General features: G+C 39.2%; 1 protein-coding gene across 1 annotated transcript in view; it reads left to right on the top strand.

The window, feature by feature from the left end:
• Positions 1-21,667, top strand: part of CDH23 (cadherin related 23) — a 469,716-nt gene that overhangs the window by 326,925 nt on the left and 121,124 nt on the right. The window contains exons 21-27 of the mRNA XM_088144253.1: positions 3,363-3,470; positions 10,320-10,509; positions 10,873-11,018; positions 12,176-12,395; positions 14,173-14,325; positions 16,833-16,946; positions 18,242-18,390. Coding sequence (XP_088000379.1) covers positions 3,363-3,470; positions 10,320-10,509; positions 10,873-11,018; positions 12,176-12,395; positions 14,173-14,325; positions 16,833-16,946; positions 18,242-18,390 — 1,080 coding nt within the window. The remainder of the gene's footprint in view (positions 1-3,362; positions 3,471-10,319; positions 10,510-10,872; positions 11,019-12,175; positions 12,396-14,172; positions 14,326-16,832; positions 16,947-18,241; positions 18,391-21,667) is intronic.

Here is a 21,667-nt window from a genome sequence, read left to right as displayed (position 1 = left end):
ATCTACTCTGTTCCTTATGCTTTGTTCCTATAAGACAGTGTTTCTTAACTTCAGCAACTTTAAGATGAGTGGACTTCAACTCCCAGAATTCCCCAGCCAGCATGTCCACACATCATAAAGTTGCTGAGGTTGAGAAACACTGATATAAGGGAATTAGGTGTTATTGTGGTGGTGATGACTGTTGTTATTGTTACTATGATTATTTGCAGCTATATTCCACCATTTCTTTGGGAGCTCAGGATATTTGCATGAAGGCCTCCCCTAATTTTGTCCCACCAGAAACGTCCATAGGAGGGGGGAGAGGGGCAAACAACAAAAGCAGCACTGTGTGGATACAATTCAAGCATCTCTCCTTGTGTTAGCCCTTCGAGGTAGTCCAGTCAAGAAGTACAACTATGAGTACTAACTCTATTTTTATTGTAAGGTTACATTAATAGAATCTTGCAAGACTGAAAGTATTTTCCCCCTCCCCTCCTTTTACTCTCTGGAACACAGCTCCTCTCCTTCTGTGGGCTGAGATGTCTTTGACATGGCAGTTGGCCAGTCCGCAGCTCTTCCTCCTGTCTCCCAAGGCCATTCCCACACATCGTTACGCCTTGTGCATTGTGACATTACCAATACATACAAAATGGGTGGAGCTTGTGTTCTGATGATGTGATGGTGCCTATATCATTATGGTAGAGATCCTGCAGTGGCCTCTGATCCCCACAGCAACAGTAAGATAGATTGGCTGAGAAAGAGAAACAGAGTCATCCAAAGTGAAACCTTCAGCCCCTTCATAGTCAAATGGGAACTAGAACCTGTCTCCTTCATTCAAGTCTGATTCTTTGACTGCCATACTACTGTCCTTCCAAACTAAGAATAGCTGGAAAGGCCCTAACTAGTAATTAGGTGGCAGTCGTGGGCAGGAGGTCCTTTGCCCACCTTTGTGTGGCACACCAGTTACACCCTGGATCAGGAGGCTCTCCAGTCACTCACTCACACCCTGGTCATCTCTTGGCTAGACTGTTGCAATGCGCTCTACATGGGGCTACCTTTGAAGAGTATCCGGAAGCTACCACATGCCGCGCGGATAATTTTGAGTGGCCCAAGAATGGTACATATAACACCTTTACTGCGTGAGCTGCACTGGGTCCAAGTCTGCTTCCAGGTCCAATTCAAAGTGTTGGTTATCACCATTAAAGCCCTACATGGCATGAGGCCAGGTTACCTGAGGGACCTGTCCCACCCGGTCAGGCAGAGAGGGCATGTTGCAGACCCTGTCAGCGAGAGAATGTTGGCTGGTGGGGCCCAGGAGGAGAGCCTTCTCTGCTGTTGCCCCCGCCCTTTGGAATATTCTCCCCTCAGAGGTCCAGCAGGCCCCTACCCTCCCGGCCTTCCAGGATTAAAGACCTGGCTCTGCCAGAATGAGTGGAGTGACAACCATCTTACCCAATCCTGGGGGTGGTTGGCGCCTTGATTACACTCCCTGAATGACTGCCAATTTTATATCTATTCCTGGATCTATTTATTTTCTATTTATTAAGATTATTGTATATTGTAATTTTAATTGATTTTAACTTTTGTAAACTGCCCAGAGTTGTTTCAATGAGGTGGGCGGTGACAAATTTGATATATATAAATAAATATATAAATATAAATATATAAAATGATCCGCTTTTTCCTTGCCTCATCACAGTCCACAGCCAGGAAGACTATTTAAAGAGAGAGTTTCATTTGTGCACTGCTTGAGCATACAATCCCTTGGTTTAAATGAGGCTGTTTGTTCTTTGCTACAACACTGTTATAGTGATTGAGGGATTAGAGAAGAATTTGCCCATGTCAGCATGCCCATTTTGGTGAGCAGTTTAACCTTGAGACATCTGGGCTTGCTGAATTCCTCCTGAGTGGATTGTGTTCCCCCAAATTAAAATAGCATTCATATCTGCTATGCTTCAGGAATATGACTCTGAGGGTAAAGGTTGCTTTTACCTTTACTACAGTACTCTATGTAATGAACAGGCCAATGTACTCGTCTAATAATTCAGATGGGACAAGTGGTGTGGGAACAGTAGTCACGGAATGCTTTCCTTCTTGAGTATAATTCATTTTCCATATCTACTCATGATGATGAATTCCTTGGACTCCAAAGGAGATGCACAGTACAAACCAAGCAGTTACCTCCTCTTTATCAAGTTGACTGATTATACTCCTCCCCACAACCTTTTAACATTATTAGTAACTTGCATTCTCTGGTTTGTTGAAATCCACTGTCATGAAATAGTTACAGTATTGGGGGAGAAAAGAACATCTGTCATCATGTTCAAATTAACTTTCTCTCAAATAAATGGTCACAGGTTTTTAGTCTAAATTACAAATATTTAGTCGGAATATTATCCAAATGTTAATTTTGCTGACTGTTGATTTATCTACACTGGCTAAAGAGAGTGTAAGACCGCTTCATTAAAACTGGATATTAAATGAAATTGTTTGTTTTATCTGATTGTTAATATTCCCAAATCATTATAGAAGCAAAGGGCCTCATGAGTTTTAAAAATGGGCTTCAGCTGGTTAAGGTGCTAAATTACAAACAGAGAGACTCAAATTCTAGCCCTCCTTTAAGCATGGAAGCCAGTTGGATGACTCTGAGCCAATCATCCTCTCAGTTTTAGGAAGGAGGCAACAGCAAACCACCTTTGAAATGTTGCCAGAAAAACCTGGATAGTCCTATCCATGAAGTTTCCAGGAGTCCAGATTGACACAATGGCACCAAAAAATGAAAAAAGAAAAAGCACAGTGCTAAATCTTGCTATTAAACATCTTATTTTTGTACATGAACTTCACCTAAGCCTCATGATTGAGTCAAAGCATAGAAAGAAAATACAACTTTTAAAACTAACAGACTCATTTCCAAACACAGTAAGAATATCTGTGGAGGAACTACTCAGCATATTGTGTATAACCCAGGTAGCAATCTTGGAAGTGGTTTGGAAGACTGGTGAGAGAAGAATTAGTCAAATACATTTATTGGTTTGTGACTCATGCATTCATAGATAGAGGTACTGACAAGATTGTCAGAAAGCCTTCTAAGAAGTGCAGAATTTTGAAAATCTTTCTGGGGAGTAGTACCTTCTCTTCTATTGACAATGAAGAATAGGAATTGGCTGAGCCCGAAGAGGCTGGAGAAATATTTTCTTACAGTACAAAAAAGCTCTGTTGTGTGTGACAGGGCCATCTTTTTTCATACATTCTCTGTGTGTGTCTTTTACACAGGCATATTTTAAGTTTGTAGAAGCACATAGAGCAGTACTAAGGGAATCTGATTGGAATATCTGATTGGAATATCTGAAAAAATGTGAATTTACAACTATGTTTCTTTTCAGGTAAACATCACTTTGCTGGACATTAATGATAATTATCCAGTATGGAAGGATGAGCCGTACTTCATTAACCTAGTGGAGATGACCCCTCCCAACTCTGATGTCACAACAGTAGGTGTCCAAGTATATAACAGATGCTCTCCTTTGGTGTGGCTTTTTATTTCTAATGTGCAAAAGATCACAATTTGAATTCTATTACATCTTTTTAGCTCTACCTTATCTGTCTATTGATTAAAATATTTAAAACATAGTTATAAAATATGAAAGGGGGGATGGAGAACATAGTCAAAGCAGGATTCCACAAATACTTTAACCTACGTGATTCCGAAAAAACAAAGTATCTATAAAATGATACTTTTAGAAAATGAGCTAATGGGGAAGGGATAATTAGCAAGTGTCACAGAGCCACGCACAGACCCACCAGCCTTTCCACTGAAGGCATTTTTGAACTGATGTCATGTAGAGTCTATAGGAATCTCATCTTTGGCTTCAGGATTGACTTAGAATCTCTTTGGTATATTAATGAATTGATTCCTAAATCCAATATTTGTCCCTTCATACTTTTAAGGTACCCACTTCCACCATGGATGTTATCTAGCTAGTTCAGTCAAGTACATGACAAATGATTGTTAATTTTTTTTTCTTCTGCTGCTCTTGTGGGGCACCACATTAGGGCCTACACACCCACTCAAGGAAACCCAGGTGCCTCCTTCAGCTTCTTAGAGGTGGGTGTTTTATGATGGGAAGCTAGTGCACAGTGCAACAGGGTGACTGCATTTTTATTCAGTTGCAAAAGAGCTTTCAAGACCCATGGAGCTAAGTATGAGATGGGGAAGGGGAAGGAATCAACGTTGTAGCTCTCTGTGCTTGGGAGTGGGGAGAAGAGAATGAAGGGAGCTGTCTTTCTTCAATGAGGTCCGTATATGCACACACTTAGGCCATTCCATTGTAGGAGGCAGGATGGAGGAAGAGAAGCTGGAATTGGTTCTTGGAACTGGTTGTTGTCTAATTTAGATTAACACCCTTCCTTAAATCGCCACCCTCCAACAGGCCAAAAAGGTTGGCCTCGTCTGTTCCAGGTGTGCTCTAGGGACTGCCAAAAAAAATCCACCTGCAGGCTATAAATTGCCAACCCCTGGTTTATTGTTTCTGAATATGATGTAGTAGCTACAGCTGGTTTGTTCGGTGTTTCCTTCTGCCTGTTTGTGCAGTTTAATAGCAGCATGTGGAGCATCCATGTAGGAGGAGTCCTGCTGGGTTTCAGCAGTCTTAAGTAAATCTTCTAGGAAATAAATCCAATTGCAGTGAAAGTAACCCAGTTGGTTAAAATCTCACTCTAAAGCTGCAACTGTAGGTTAGTAATGCCTTCATACTTTTTCCTTGAGCTGTAAAAGTTGCAGTGGGAATCATCAAGGTTACATGGAACTTCTCCCTGGTAAATACCCCAAGGTCTCTTGCTTATCAGTCTTAGGAGGCAGGCTTATCTGATTGGATGTAAATTAATCACTGTGGTTTTAAGTAATAACTTTTTTTTTTTAATTTAAAGACTAATTTACTATCTTGTAAAGTTATCTGAATTGCCAATAACTGTTCGTGGAGATTATTTATTTATAAAGGCACAAACTGTAAAACAGTTTGCAATAAAAGGAAACCACAGAGGTTGGTATTTAAGGCCTGGTAAAGAGTTTATAATGAAGAATGCTTCTCATGTTACTTGATGTAATGAAGACACATGTCCAGGAAATACGGCATTGAGAAAAACTTCACTTGAAATGCCAGTGATAGCCCGATTCATGCATGTAATTTAATCAAGTTGCCACACTTCTTACAAGGAACACTGGGATTCCTAGAAGTTTTTTGTATTTCCTTAGTGGAAAATCATGAATGGTGAACCAGAGCAGCGTCTTGTTCGTCATTCTCAGTGTTTACTGTATGTTAGATTGAGGAGGACTAAAGTTCATCAAGTTTGTCCCAGTGCCTCCGTGAACTACAGACAACAGCAATGAAGACATATAAAAAGTCACAACCATTGCAATGGTTTTTTTTTTTAATCCATGTATCCTGCAACATAAGACTAGAATTCTTTCACCTCCAATTCCTGTACTACAAATTCTGTGACCTCTATGATGATTCTATGTGGTTGGATAAGCATAAATCACAGATGATATGCATAGCCCTTGAACTGCATCTACAACTCCCAGCTTTGCAACCATTCCCGGACCTTTCTCTTTGCATGTGCAAGTCCATGTGTTAGGGTTTTGTTGTTGTTTAAGTAAAAATAAAATGACCAATTTCAACTTTCTCAGCCTAGTTTGCGACCTCCTTCAAGGACCTCTCTGAAAGGCATTGATTTAAAGCCCTTCAAATCCCACTGGCAAAATAAAAGAGGGGGAGAGGGAGAATTATTCTCCATCACACTAGGAGAAAAATGACGGGTGTGAAACAGAAAATAAATGAGTGGAAAGTGGAGAGAATCCACAAAATCATCAAACAAGAAGACTGTGTTTAAAAAAAAATAATGAAACATTAATCTTCTACAGAGGAGTGGAAATAGCAAAGGTCTCCAGTCCAAGTTCACTCTTTAGAAATTGACTCTCAGTTACCTTAACTGGCCCTTGAGCCTTCCCTCATTCCACATCTATGAACAAACTTTGCTTTTTGAACGTGCCGTCAATCTTGACTCCACTATAGGTCCTTAAACTTCTGTTTCAGTTGGAGAACAGAAGTTGCAACTTGAAGCATGTGAATTCCTCAGCACATAGTGTATATCATGATTTCATGTCCTTAAATTAAATTAAATTTAAAAATATCATGTCCTTAAAAATAATACAACTTTAGAAGCCCAAGTCACATTTAAAGTTCCAGCCATCTTTTTTCAAATTGGAGTGATTTCTTTTTCAGTCTATTCATACCCCTTGCTGTATTTTTACATTTATTTTTGTTCTTCTTTTACCTTTATTAAACATGGTAGTCATCTGTATATTTATTATATGTATAGCCCACCTTTTTGGTTCAGGAGCACCAAGTAGTGTACACAGCACTCTCTCCTCCTGATTTGCCCTATGGCTACTCAGTGAGGTAGACTTGGATTCTCAAACTGTGGATCTGGATTCCCCCATAGGGGCCACATTTAAAAAAAAAAAATGATCAGACTGACACTGTCAAAGCTTGTTCCTGATGTCACCATCTCCAGTGCACAGTTGCAGAACCATAAAGTCTGGGAATCCCTGTGATACACAGAGATTAATGTTTACTTCTTACAAGAGATGTATTCATTTCTTGTCCATCCCTAACCCCCAATGAAAGCATTTGTTTTACTTACAGGGAGACAAGTAAATTAATATAGCATCAGGAAGTTGCTATACTGTAAACTCTGAGAACCCCTGTGAAACAAAAACAACAAAAATTATGCCATGCTGAAATGAATTACATAACTAACCAATGGACTCTAAATCAGGAGCAATCAGTGAAATCTAAATCAGGAACAGTTGTGTTTTTTTTTAATCAAATTAATTTGCAATGGGAAACTTTGCAACAGAAACTTTTGTGATATGTGAGGAATCCTGGAACTGCGGCTGGTGCTCAAACTGCAGGTGGAAGCTGTAGCCATGGCATGGGGGTGGGGGTGGGGAGGGCATTTGTGGAGCACCCTGGGTCACGAAGGTCTTCATCGCCTCATGAGCAGACCACTGCAATGGGGCTGCTCTTGAAAATAACTCAGAAACTGCAGTTGATCCAAACTGCAGCAGTCTGTCTTCTAACATGGTGGAGTAGGACTGTTAGGGCTACTTCTGTTCACTGGCTGCTGCCTCAGGTGCCAGTTGGCTTCCAAGTGCTGGTTATTGCCTATAAAGCCCAACCTGGCTTGGCATGCTGATATCTACAGGACTGTCTCTCCATCTGGCCTGCTCCTGCATCTGAGAGGGATTGCTTTTGAGATGAAGGTGTGTGGTGGGGGGGGGAGGAGGAGGAGGAGGAGGCCTGCCTTTTCAGTCGCAGCCTCCTGCTTGTCTTCAGCAAGGATTTAAAAACAACATTGTTCTGGTGAGATTTGGGTGCAGATGATGGCCCTGGGCTGAACTTAGGTGGGTTGCTGATAAATTCTGGCTCTTTCTTATTTCTTCGTTGTTGCATTTGCTTGTTCGTAAAGTGCCCTGAGTCCTTGGAGGTGATACACCAGCAATTGCATGCATGCATAAATAAGTAAATAAGAAGCTCAGTAGAATCTATTTCTCGAAGCTTTTCCTGGGCAAGTGTTTTGTCTACAGGTTAGAACCCACTCTGCATTCCCATTAGCTTCGCTAGAGCAAGGCTGTGTTACCAAACCTTAGAGGATAGAGGAGGATACAGCAGAAATGCTTTCAAAATGTTTAGAGGGTGCTGGCTATTTAGCACCCACTGATAATCTGTGAATGTATGAACACATATTATGACATTTTAAAATATTGAAACTCTTGACGCATTGACAGCCATTTTATCAGCAAAGAACACATTTTAAAGGCAGAACACCCCAAGCCCAAACTAGATGATAATATCCTTGAGAAAAAACAAGGGGTTTTATTTGTTGTTGCTGCTGTTGCCTTCATTCTGAACCAGAGAGATGGAAATAGTGAAGTATCAGATCATTGTGATGGGACAAGAATTGCTAACTCAGTTGCATCAGCAAAGGAGATGTACTGTAGAGAGCCAGTGTGATGTAGGGGTTAAAGGCACCAGACTAGAAACCGGAAGACCCTGAGTTCTAGTCCCACTTTGGGCACAAAGCCAGCTGGGTGACCTTGGGCCAGTCCCTCTCTCTCAGTCCTAGGAAGCAGGCAAGGACAAACCACTTCTGAAAAACCTTGCCAAGAAAACTGCAGTTTCCAGGAATCAACACTGACTCAAAGGTGCGTGTGCACACGCACACCCACAAACACCCAAAACACCCTGAAAGGAAGAAGACTGTGAATTTAGGACAACCCATCCCAAAGAAGACAAGCTCATCAGCCTTCATTTTTATATGCTTAGTGAATTTAAAATGATCTTCCAATTTTAAAGGTAAATGGAGGTGAAAACTAGACTTCCTTTAAGATGAAGACAGTATTTACTTCTTAGTCCTCTATTAAGGGCAATGAGTGTGTTTCTTTGCATTCAGTGATGTTGTATTGTAACATAATCTGATTGGATATATGCTGATGCCATTAAACTCACTTAGAAAAGAAAGGTTTCTTCCTTTGTCACTGGCCTTCTTCCTGTTCTCTTTCCCCTGTGAATTAATTGGAATAATACATAATGGGAAGAAAACTGGGTTTGTTTGTCTTACATCAGTGAACAAACCTTGCAAAAATATGTTTAAAACTCTGTCTTCCCACACACCCCAAAACCGAGATTGACACATTTTTAATACAAACACATGTGTAGACATTCAGTAAACCAGAACAGCATGTAGACCTCCATCAAAAAAATTGCTTATTTATTTTAAAATACTTATGTAGCCACTATATTGTAACAACAACCCTGTGTGGTGCACAAAACAGTAAAAACAAGAGAACCCCCCAAACCATAAAATAAACATCAATAAAAACTACAAAAAGTCATGACATCCAGGGCCTACACTCCCCAATACATCTGCACACCATCTTGCTAGGTTCCAGCCTCATTCATTGTAGAAAAAGTGGTTAAATGAATCCACCCTGAGATCAGTCACTTGGGACTTAAATCCCCCATTATGACCTTAATTTAGGATTGTCCAGGACGATACCATAGTTAAAAGTAAACATCATTAGAAAAAATGCACTCATTTATTTCTAAAAGAAACTGAGGACAGCTTAATTTTCGTTCTTGAGAAAGTTACCATTCCTTGCAAGAGGAGCTGAATTTCAAAGCTTTAAGTGACACTGCCATGCTCCCTAATTTAAACTGTGCCTGAAGATCTGTGCAAATATAATATGAGATCTATCATGCATGTATCACTTTCAACAGTGGACCTACTGTAAATGTATTACATTAGAAAACAATTGATAAGTGCATTTCAGGAAACTTTTGTGTGATGAGTAAGCTTGTTAATCCTCACTGCTAGTGCAAATTGATGGATATGTAAATATGTTGCAATGTATAACCAAAGAATGCCCTTTAGTATCTTGAATAGGAGTTTCTTGTCAGATGGGCTGGTGGTAGAATGCGGTGATTTTCATTCATCTCCTGAAGAATTTTCTCTTCTCCTGATTTTTAGCACTGTTGCCTTTAAAAATATAAAAGAAGTGTTTTGACATTTCCTGATAATGTGTGGGTGCTTTTGGATAAGACATGCATTGTGTGATCACCTTACTCCCATCACTGAATTTAACGAAGGGCCTAGATGCCCACATCTTTCATTTATAATTCTTCCATATTTCTTCAACACTTCTTTCATCCTTCTCTCACTGCTGAAAACCCATTAAGGAAGAACAGCTGTAGAATGCCTTTGGACTGGTAATGAATTAGCCGTCCATCTAGGGCACCCATGGGTGTTGAACCCTTTAAATATGTGCTTTGCCAAGTTTCAGAAGGAATGTGATGAGGTAGGGCAGAACTTTGATTAGTTTTTCTTCTGTAATTAGAGCTTCCTGATCTAGACTGCAAAAACTGGGTAGTCACTAGATGGGGTCAAACATCTAGTTCGACAGAGAGAATCCAAGTTTGGTGTATCCATCTTTGTGGCCATCCACTGGTAGACTTGATTTTTACAGCAGATCTGGTAGCCCTCTTAGTGATCTCGGCCTTGCTTGCATATTACGTTAGTGATGCTGTTATGATTGCTGTTGCCATACAAAAGATGCATGAACACTTTTTTCCAATTAGACTGTAAGTGATGCTTGTATCCTAATCGTTTCTATTTCATATTTCCCCTTAGAGCTTACATAAATGCTCAGAAATGGAAAAGATTGTTTAGCATTCTTTTATATACCAATATACTGTAGCATGCCTTTCTGATTTCTCTAGGTGGTAGCTTTTGATCCAGACCTCGCAGAAAATGGTTCTCTTGTCTACAGCATCAGACCACCGAATAAGTTTTACAGCCTTAATAGCACCACGGGGAAGATTCGGACAACAGGGGTTGTGTTGGACAGAGAGAATCCAAACTCCCAGGAAGCTGAGCTCATGAGGAAGATTGTGGTCTCCGTCACTGATCGTATGCTTGTTTAAGTTACATTAGCTGTCTCCTTACTTGTTGTTAAAACTACAGGAGTTACTTCCACATTCTTATATATTGCATATTGTTGACGAAACTTTGGCTTTTCTCTGTAAACATTACAGGGTTTTAAAGTAGATTAAAAAAAAAAAAAGTGCTGCCTTCTAAACTCTACTTTTGCAGTCTAGTGTAATGGTTTTGTCATCACACTGACCTTTCCCAAGACTACCTAATCCTCAAAGATGTTTGGAGCTCATTTTAGGATGGTCCACCATGACAATGTCTTAGAAAGTCTCTTTTACAGGCTTCAGTGGAAAAAGGTACTGGTGGGATTGAGGCTATGACTTTTTCTGATCCCTGCAGGTGGGAGGCCACCATTACGGGCCACAAGTAGCGCCACTGTGTTTGTAAGCTTGCTGGACCTTAATGACAATGATCCCACCTTCCAGAATTTACCTTTTATCACTGAGATTCCTGAGGGTCTTCCAGCAGGGTCATCTGTCTTCCAGGTAAGTCTTATTTTTCATCTTAATTATATGCCAACTAAAGGAATGAGGAACATGTCCTTTAGTTAGCATACGGTGTTACAATGGGGTTGTTGGTGGAGAGGACTCGTGGCATTTTCTTCTCGGCAGTTTGATTACAGTTTTCTACAAAACCAGCATCCCTTCCCTTTCTGAATTTGCTAAGCTGTCAAATGTTGTTTCTTTTGCTATTATCTTCCCATTTTGTATAGAAAGGCCAAGGAGAAATTGGGAGAGTTTAAATATAATGATGAAACAGCAGTTGGCTAGCACAGTGTTTCTCAACCTCAGCAATTTTAAGGCATGTGGACTTCAACTCCCAGAATTCCCCAGCCAGCATGAAATCCACGCACCTTAAAGTTGCTAAGGTTGAGAAACATTGGGATAGTGGGCTGAGCCCTAGCCTAGTTCATCTCTCTCACCTGAGTTCAGGCTGGTTGTGACAAAATGGGAATTAGTCCAGCCTCCAGAGGGAACATCAGACTGAGAAAAGTTTTCTCAGTTTATTCAGGAAAATGTGAGCAAGCGTCAGGAACGAGCACTGCCAGCATGCAGTGTCCATTTGTCATTTCCTCAGTTTGGGGAATATCCCCTTTCCTAACATAGTTTAATTTTGCATTACAAACATAATTGTGTCTTTATACCCATATAAGTTTACACTTGCATTTATTTCTTATTTTAATACAATGAGCAGGAGATTTAAATGTCACTAGTGGGGTGATATTTTAAAGCAATGGCTGCCAACTTGCTGTCTGAAGACCATTCATGATCAACAGTGGGGGGGAAGGTCAACAATAATATAGTAACATCACTATTAGGTTAAATGCAAGTAAATATACTGTGAGTCAGCCTGATAAATTATTAAAAATAGTGAATTTTACATCCCATGATATATAAGGTTCACTCTTGTTTACCAAGATTACCTTAAACATATTTGAAACAGTTGGCTTCCATGGTGCTCCATGAAGAAATGTCAATGTTAGTGTAGTGGCTCCATCAAGGCAACTGTTGAGAACTGCTGTTTGAAAATACCTGTGTCTCAGGGAAGTAAATTGCTGGCTCTGCTGAGAATCAAAAAAAAAAAAAAATCTGCTTTTCTCTTCATCAGGATGAGCTCCTCACTCTTATGCTTCATGTCCTAGGTGGTGGCCATAGACCTTGACAAAGACTTGAATGGCCAAGTGACATACCGCATGCAGGTGGGCATGCCCAGAATGGACTTTGTCATCAACAGCAAGAGCGGTCTTATCAACTCCACTACTATTCTAGACAGGGAAAGAATTGCTGAATACTACTTGAGGGTAGTAGCAAGCGATGCAGGGGAGCCATCCAAAAGTTCTACTAGCACCCTCACTGTCAGAGGTGATTGATGGACTGAAGCACTCTGGATGCTGGCTCAATATTGCTACTATATCATATTTTAAATATGCATGAGTGAGTGGGGAGGGTGATTCTCCAAAGTTGGCACAGAGGTTTCTTTCTGGTTCTAATAGCTCCAATAATTTTCTCTGCATTAGTTAGGGTCGGTAGAGAGGTCAGTGCTATGCTCATGACACAATTTGCATGTTGTGTTTACTAGCAAAGGGACAAAAAGCCATAGCAAGCCAGGCACAGAATTGGACAGTAATCTTATCCAGAGGCTACCAATATTTGTTCGTCGGTCCCTTCTGAGCTGGCTCAAATAAAGCCAGATTTGGAGAAACAAAATGTGCAAAGTATCCTGAGGGAGCCTGGATATGAATAACAAAACCATATAAGAAGCAAAAGTTATGGCAGGAATTTACTCCAGACCATTCCAGAAAGGAAGAGATTCTTTATATTTATTAATTAGATTTCTATCCTACCTTTATCTTTTGCAATGCAAGGTGGTATCCGTAATGTCCCCTCCTCCTATTTTCCCCAGGACAACCACCTTGTGATTGGCCCAAAGTCACCCAGCCAGCTTCTATGCTTAAGGAAGGACTAGGTGTCCCAATTTCTAGTCCAGTACCAAAACCACTACACCAAACTGTCTCTCCATCATCTGGAATAATATCATGTCATATCATTTTCTATCATCTGGGATAATATGATTAATATAAACATAAACAACATATGTTGTTCATTATGTTTTCCTATTTTACCACTCTATTTTCTGACTTACTTCCCATTTCAGTCTAGCTCAATCTCTCTCACGCCACACATTCTAGTGCAGTCAACTTGTTTAATGGCCTAAAAGATTACAGTCTATGTCAATTCATTCTCTCACTTCCCTCTTTGGACGCTCTAGTTCAGTGTTTTTCAAAGCTGGCAATTTTAAGATGTGTAGGCTTCAACTTCCAGGGTTTCCCAGGCAACATGCTGGCTGGGGAATTCTGGGAGTTGGAGTCCACACATCTTAAAGTTGCTGAGGTTGAAAAACACTGCCCGCATTCAAGGATTACTTAAACTTAATACACTTAAACCTTACGTTAGGGAAAATATTGACTTACCTCTGCAATCTATTTGTTTTATTCAGGCTCTTGCCAGCCTCATATTGCCTACACTGAGTGGCCTTTCTTCCTCCTACCCAGTCTGTCTGGGGGTGTGTGTGTGTGTGTGTGTGTGTGTGTGCACGCGCACGTGCGCGCATTGTGTGTGTGTGTGTGTGTTGGGGGGGGTGTTTTGTTTTTTAAGGAGGCAGTTTAGCCATAGATCAGATCTCACATCAAACTCTTGTGGCAGTGCAAATGATTGCCTAAAGCAGCTATTGCCGTAAGGAGTTTCAAAGTGTCATGAGGAAGTCCTTTTATTTTATCTAAATTTTATTTTTATTTTAATTATTTTCTTTCACTTTGTTTTATTTCATTCTCTTTGGTTTAACTTCTTATATGTGTAGATTTTAATTGGCAGGTCTGTAGGGTGGTTTTATTGTTCTTTGTGTATTTTAGCCTGCTTTTATGCGTTGTTTTAATGTTGTAGCTACTTTGCTGGTCTTTGACCGTAAATAATACACACATACACACACACATACATACATACATACATACATACATACATACCTAAAGCAATAGAGTAACTGGCAGTAACTACTGTAGAACTGGTTGCAGCTCCTTTAAGGAAGTCAGAGAGTACTTGAATTGTGCCCCAGAATGAAGTTTGATCAAATTCTCTCTTATAGTTTTAGATGTGAATGACGAAAACCCTACCTTCTTCCCAGCTGTCTACAATGTGTCCCTTCTGGAAAACATCCCACGTGACTTCAAAGTGGTCCGTCTGAATTGTACTGACACTGATGTGGGTCTGAATGCTGAGCTCAGTTATTTCATCACAGGTACCCACCTCCATACCTACTGATTTACTTCAGGGTTAGAAGCTGCTTGGTTCACAGGCAACAAGTAATAGAAGCCACTTAGTTCTGTGTTTATTTCTGTTTTTCTTTCAGACTTATATCTTGCCGTGTCCCAAAGGTTTGGGGCATGGTGTTGACAAGTTATTCAGTCTTTTTTAAAATGTTTATTGGCTTTACAATACAGAGATCAAAGAGGAAAAAAAGAATGTAAAAAGGAAACACACAAACAAACAGAAACACATAGGAAGTTATTTAATCCTGCTAACAGGCCATACAAATGGACTCGATTAATTGTAGGGACATTCTTTTCCAGATACCTTCCTTCATTTCTTTCCAAGAGAACCATCCTCTGATTCTTGTCCTAACCAATCCATTTCCCCTCTTCTAACTTGACCGAGAAGAAAAGATCTTCCTTGGTCAGTAGAACTGTGACAGCACTGGTGCAAAGCAGTAGGGGACGAACATAGATAAATCTGACAGTAAGGAGAGGCTTTCATCCTGCCATTTTTCAAGGCTAATTTGCATGGAGATTTGCATACATTTTCCTATAATGTTTTGCAAATGATAGCAGAACTGTTTTGGGTTGTTTGCTCCTGAGAATTATCTATGCCTCATCAGACTGAAAGAGTCATCAGCTGCCTTATGTCTGCTGAATGTGGATATGACAATTTGAAGGCATTGTGGCTGAATTCATTTGCAATGTTTGTTGAAGTGTAGCCAGGTATGTTAAACTCAGATGTAGGCACTGAAAAAGACCTAAAGTTCCATTATAAAAATGTATTCTTACAGCAGATCATGTTTGATTTTAGGCCTGGATTTTTTCTTTCAGATTTATATGTGATTCCCATTGCAGAATATATCAAATGGTTTTGATTGGCCATGATATTGTCTATATGTAGCACACTACATCTCTCTGTAAGATGCACAGCCTATTAACCTAACCTTTTGGATACTAAATAATAAAGGAGAATTTTCCTCTCAGCTATGTACAGTTTCATTTTGTACATATATTTTAATTTATAATTTTGTACTTTCTTCATCCAGAAATTTAGGCATTCAGGATAATAAATCTGTTCTTACGTGATCTGAGGTATTATATGAAAGCGCTTTCTTGGAAGATCTCATCTCTTCTGCATATTGCATAATGTACATTAAAAGGATCATTAAAAGGACATATTCTAGTCAAATTAAAGAAGTTTTTAAGCCCCAGTGTTTTTAGTGGAAGAGATTTAAGAATGTGGTTCTGGTTTGCCCAAATTTGATCCACCAAACTAAGTACTGTGTGCTATTATCTATTGCCCCCTGCAATGTCAGTTGATAATTCCAGCTTGCTTTCACCATTCCTGAAAAGCAGCAAATGACAATGGTTGATAAACCTTTGAAGAACTGGCTGGTGCTTGACACCAAATGAGCAGTCAGACATGGCTTCTGTCATTTCTCTTTCATTTAAATCAGTGAGACATAAAAGTACGTGCTTTTGATTGGATAAATGTTCTTTAGTGGTTCTCACTATAAGGTGGAACTCTCTCTGCTTGGATCCTGGGTGGGATTTAAAAGGGGATTCTGAAGTCACAGTATAAATATATTATTTCCAAAGTCTTGAAATGTTGTCTGTTTTCGCCCTCTACTGCCCAGAGCCCCAAATGACACCTAGGATTTTTGTCACATTCATCACTTGTATAAATGCAGGAATCAAGATGGTTAACTTGGATGAAAAGATTAAAAAGGCATAGCATAGAGATGGAGCATCTGCAATTCCCAGGTTCAGTCTATAGTTTTTCCAAGAAGGCTTGAAAAATTCCTCCTTTGGATTACAGTCAGTATCAGTACTCATGAATTAAATGGACCAATGATTTGATTTCAGTAGAAGGCAATTTCCAGTGTTCCTAAACCATGACAATTTAAATTTGTTTAATACCATAAATCTGCAATTTCACCTTTGGCTAACTAAAACAATTCATTCTGAGATGCATTCTTTGAAATTACTCCCAATTTAGGCTATAGAAATTATCTTACAGGCTGAATTTTCTTTCTGTGTCATGTACATATTAGTACTAGCTTGAAAATGGTTTGGGAATACATTTTTCCACATAATTCACCATTAAATGACTTCATATTTCTTAGACAAATATTTCATAATTTTATCCACAAAGGTGGATATTGCTGTGCTTCAGACCAATTTGTTGTTGCAAAAGACATGCTGTAGGACAGAAAGACAGAAGGCTGAAGTCCTGAAGATTTGGAAACTAAAGCCAACTCACATGAAGCTGGTTTAGGGCAGGGATCCTGAATATTTTTTGGTCACATTTATATGAGGTGACAACGTCAATCCTGCAGTTGTATATATACACATGGAGAAACCATGTGCATGTTAATATCTCAATTTCTTAGTTCCATAGTTCATAATTCCGAATAAAGTGCAGATGGATAAATGCTTGTGTAGACATAAATCATGTCGTTCCTTTTTATTGTTTGTTTTTTCCCTGCAGGTGGGAACCAGGATGGAAAATTCAGTGTCGGCTTTAGGGATGGAATAGTTAGAACAGTTGTCAACCTGGATAGAGAAACCATGCCATCCTACACCCTCATCCTAGAAGCCATTGGTAAGCGTGTCTTATGGCATCTTTTTCTTCATCCTTCTCTAAAAACTCATGCTGCTGCTTTTGGGGTGAGGAACTTGTATAAAGGACCTGATTTGCAAATTAGTAGTATAGTTTTCTCTCCTGAAGCTTTCAGAAAGGGAAAAATGGCTTTTACTGATCTTCAGACCAACCTGGATGAGCCATGCGTTTTCATCTAGTATTCTGGAAAGGAACATCTTTGTGGGCTTCTATGAGATGTAGTTTCTGTTTTGTTAACTTGTTGAAGAAAATATTCTTCAGCATATTGTGGGGTAAAATACAGTGAACTTCCCCACATTAAGTTTAAATGTAGATTAGTTAGGAAAATATCATGATCATAGGAATTAAGTATTTATTTTAATCACTATGATTTTTTTTCCCATGTAACACGTATTTATGAAAGATTTTATATCATTCAGAATGCAATATATTTTGTAGGGGAAAATTTATTCAACAAAATTTACCATTCTGAGCACCACACTATTTTTTGCATATGGAAATTTCTACTGAAATCTGTAAGAAAACTAATTGCAATGAAAATGCAAATTGGTACACAACAAACATGTGGCAAGGACATTCAGTGGCTTGTGAAGTGTACTGTGTAAAATATAAATGTCATCCATCAAGCAAGACATAAAAACATAACCAAAATCACTATAAAATAAAGATCTTGCATTCTAAAAATCAGAAGCTGTTTAAAAAGAGGCTGACAGAAGACAAGGTTGCTCAATAGTATGCCTTGATGACACAAGCATTAGTTTACAAGAACTCAAAAAAGTAGTTATTGATAGACAATCCTGGCCTAATGATGCCTCTCAGATTAAGAAGAATCGGAAGTGACTGAACAACCATTCTTCAAATATAATCTAATCCAAGTTGTTTTTGATGGAGATAAAAAAAAACCCCACAATGTTTACTAAATACTACCTTCATCTTATATTATTGTTGTCTTCTTTCCTTGGTATTGTTGCTTATTGACATTCCAAGAGGGCTTAAAGCTTTCCTGGAGTTTGTAGAGATAAAGATTTTGTCCAGTCCCAATTGAGCATCTACTAAGAAGAGAAAAATTAATTGCTGGGACTCTAGGAGCCTGACATCTCTTAGAAAGTAATGGCTCGGAGATTATTTAAGTTGAAGATGGTAGATAGAGAGGTATGAAGCATTTTGCCCTTATTTTCTTTAGAATTTCCTAGGATTGATCATGATGCAGTCGGTGGAACTGACAGCGCTTTTCTTCTGAATGTTAGGAGATGACATGGAGTGCTTTGTTCTCACAGATAATGGTCCAACAGGCAAACGGAGGACTGGGACTGCGACTGTACATATCACAGTGCTGGATGTCAATGACAACCGACCCATCTTTCTCCAGAGCAGTTATGAAACTACTGTGCCAGAAGATATCCCTGACTACAGCAGCATTGTACAAGTATGTAACTGAACTTTTCAGTAAGATTCAGTGCATAAAGAGAGGTAAGGAGGAAGACCGAGAAGCAACAGCTTGGTCTCACTGTAGTTGAGCTGTTAGCTACAGCCATACTAAAGAGCTCAAATCACCTAGATAGTGTTAATGTTAGCCAAGGCCTCTGTCTCAGACGTGTGCTGCTTCATGAACTCTATTGCAATTAGCAATCACTCATTTCCTCTATTATTGGAAACGCTTAAAAACAGGTAATGATTTAAAGGCAGTAGCAGCAAGGAGATCTAGAATTAACTTCAATAATGCCAGACAGAAAGAAGCTTCAGTTCACTACTGGGACCGAGGCACTGAAGCTAACAGTGCTACATTATCAAAAGCCCTGAATTGCAGAAACATAGAACATATTAATTCTTTCCTATTGATTCAGAAATTAAATATCTCCCTGAAATAGTTCATGGGCTACATTGAATCAAGCAGTGTCAGGTTTTGAGTGTAAGTCAAGGTCTCCTAAATAGATCTGCTTTCAGTGAGACATTGGCTGAAGCTTTCTGGACTTATCTGTGACTATGCATACAAAGTAGCTTTAAGGAAAAAAAGGGGGGAGAAGATTTTGGTGTCTCATGTTTTCCTTTTTGTTTCTCTCTTTGAAATGAGCCCTTAACAGAATGAATGCGTGCATTCACAGAGTTTCTATGGTGCTTTCAGTTTCTCTTCAAACCAAACATTTCTCCTGTAAGAGGTAGTGTTTGCAGCATGCTTTGAGTTGGCCTGTTTTCCTTGAATTCTCTTTTCTGGTCAGAGAAAGAAATAATAAAATTGCATCATTTTGTTCCTGTCGCATAGAAATTTCGGGACACCAAGAGTTCAGTCCTGAAATATTTGGGATAATATACTGAAGACTTTAGTAGTCTGGAACAAATATTGTATCAGAACATGGACTCACATATGCTACTAAATGCAAAACTATTATAGAAGACAAGGAAGCCCCTGTGATGAAGTTTAAGGGTTTTTTTTTTAATAGCAAGAACATTTGTGACACCTGATCACTGATTTTCAAGGAGGAACTTCTATGAGCTGCAAGGCACCACCTACTATTGCACTTTTGATTGTTTCTTGAGATTGATGCACAAAGAATGCACAAGTCTCCCTATCATTTTCAACTGTACTTTTTCAATTTTAAGTCCATACATTACTATTCAAAAGAAATATTAACGACCAGCTGATATACTCCTGAAGTCAAATGCCCTGTTTTTTACTGGTATCCCGCTCATCTTCCAAGGATCTCAGGCTATATCAGAACATCACCTATATGGTAGCTTAGGCTGGAAGTATTTGCTAGTATTTGAACCAACCATTTGCCATACAGATCAATTGTACCATAGGGGAGAAACTGGTACTTGCGCTCCTCCAAATGTTATTGGATGATAGCTCTCTTCATTTCTACTGTAGGCCACATTGTCTGGAGTTGATAGGAGTTTTATGGTGTCCTGTCCCAGGCTTCCTTTCTTACACTCCATACCCTACTCCTTACCTATAGTAGGAGAGATAGCTATCTAACAGGTAGCCAAAAGACCCTCTTATATCTCCAAGATCCTACAGGAGACGTCTCTATTTGATGGCAGGATTGTCGCTGCTATCAAACTTGTCCGGGTTGCAGATGAGTTCCTAATCATGACATAGATTTTTTCCCTGCCACCCCAAATAAAACTTACAAGATGGCTATTTCATAATATTGATCAATCTCTTCTGATGGTTTTAGAATTAAAATATGCCAACACTTCAAAATATTATTTTGTTTAAGAATGACACAGATGCTTCGAAATTGGTTTTGTGTATACAGGACCTTTCTACACACGGTAGTTTCTGATGAGGAACAATATAGTTGAAAACAAAATTGAACCAGGTAGCCAAATCTTCCTAAAGATTACAGTAAGATACACTTTCAAAAGAAATGAACTATTACAGTTTCTACAAAGGAGAGAAAGTGGGTTCCTGTAAGGGGTCTCCCATGAAACTCTCTGTAATAAATTGGAAATATTGCTTTTCTAACCAAAACAAAAGGGAAGTCAAAAGCATTAACATGAACATAAACTATCCCACGAGTCAAATTCAGGAAACAGACAATTCAATAACCTTTTTAGTTCAAAATCAATTTTACAGCTGAGCCAAGGGAGGTCTGTTCTGCCTTGGACTAAGCTTGTGTTTTGCCAGCTTCTGTCATGAATCCTTTTTAAGTGATTGACAACACGAACAACTAATATTCTGGACTTGGCATTCTTCTTTGGTTCAGATGAGGAACTGCCATGTACTAATGCAGATGATGTAAGAACTGCCTTTAAATCTGACCTATACAGTGGTCTGTATAGTATGTGCTGGATATGAATCACCATCTTTCCAGAGTTAATGCTGCTTAGTTCCAAATGCTACATTGTAGGGGGGAATTTGTGATTGGATCTTGAAGACTAATTTTTCCCCCATAGTTGTATCGGGAACAGAGGGAGATAACTCATCTTGTACTTATTCTCCCATCCCTTTCGAATCATCACTGCTGCATGCATGCATACATGTATGTGTGTATATGGACACCTACAACAAATCTTTATTTTGGTCATAGACCAGCATAGAATATAAACAAGGAAAATTACATCCATTTCAATAATTTCAGTAATTCTTCACAGAATTTAGAAATCCAACTGCCACCACCACCACCACCATACCCATTATCATATCCTTTTAAGAAAACCTTTCTCTTCAGGCTCAAGCCCTGCTATGTGGAATATGAAGCTAATAAGCCGGGCCCAATCTTATCAAGTTGTTATTCAGAACACCAATCTAAGATATGAAAAGCACTTTTGGAAACTGTAAAACAGTGTACATCTGCCCAATATTATTATTAATTGACCCAGTTGTAATGTCTTACTAAGAATGAGTTGCACAATTATATCTCAGTTCAGCAGCATGAGAACTCCTCTGGAGGCTGTCTAAGTGCATTTGCAAATGTATTTGTGAAGCCTTTGCTGCTTATTTGTTTAAGTAATTTTCTCCAACAGGCACTAGAGTACTTTATTATTACAGAAGAGTTTATGGCGTGATGTTTTATATAGGTTGCATTATGTTATTATATTGTGAACAGAGAAGATGGAAGCACAATCAAATCATTTTGGCACACACCTGTTTAAAAGAAAGCCAGTTGAAAGCATATGTTTCAGGACACCAAATCATTATGGAATTATACTAGAGGGACTTAAGGTTCTACTTCCGGGCTAAGAATAAATCACACTGTATA

Source organism: Python bivittatus, unplaced genomic scaffold (assembly GCF_059951505.1).
Source record: "Python bivittatus isolate LINGU-HERP-01145 unplaced genomic scaffold, Pbiv_v1 ctg000400_np1212, whole genome shotgun sequence".
NCBI lineage: Eukaryota > Metazoa > Chordata > Lepidosauria > Squamata > Pythonidae > Python > Python bivittatus.
This window is presented reverse-complemented; position numbering and strand designations above follow the sequence as displayed.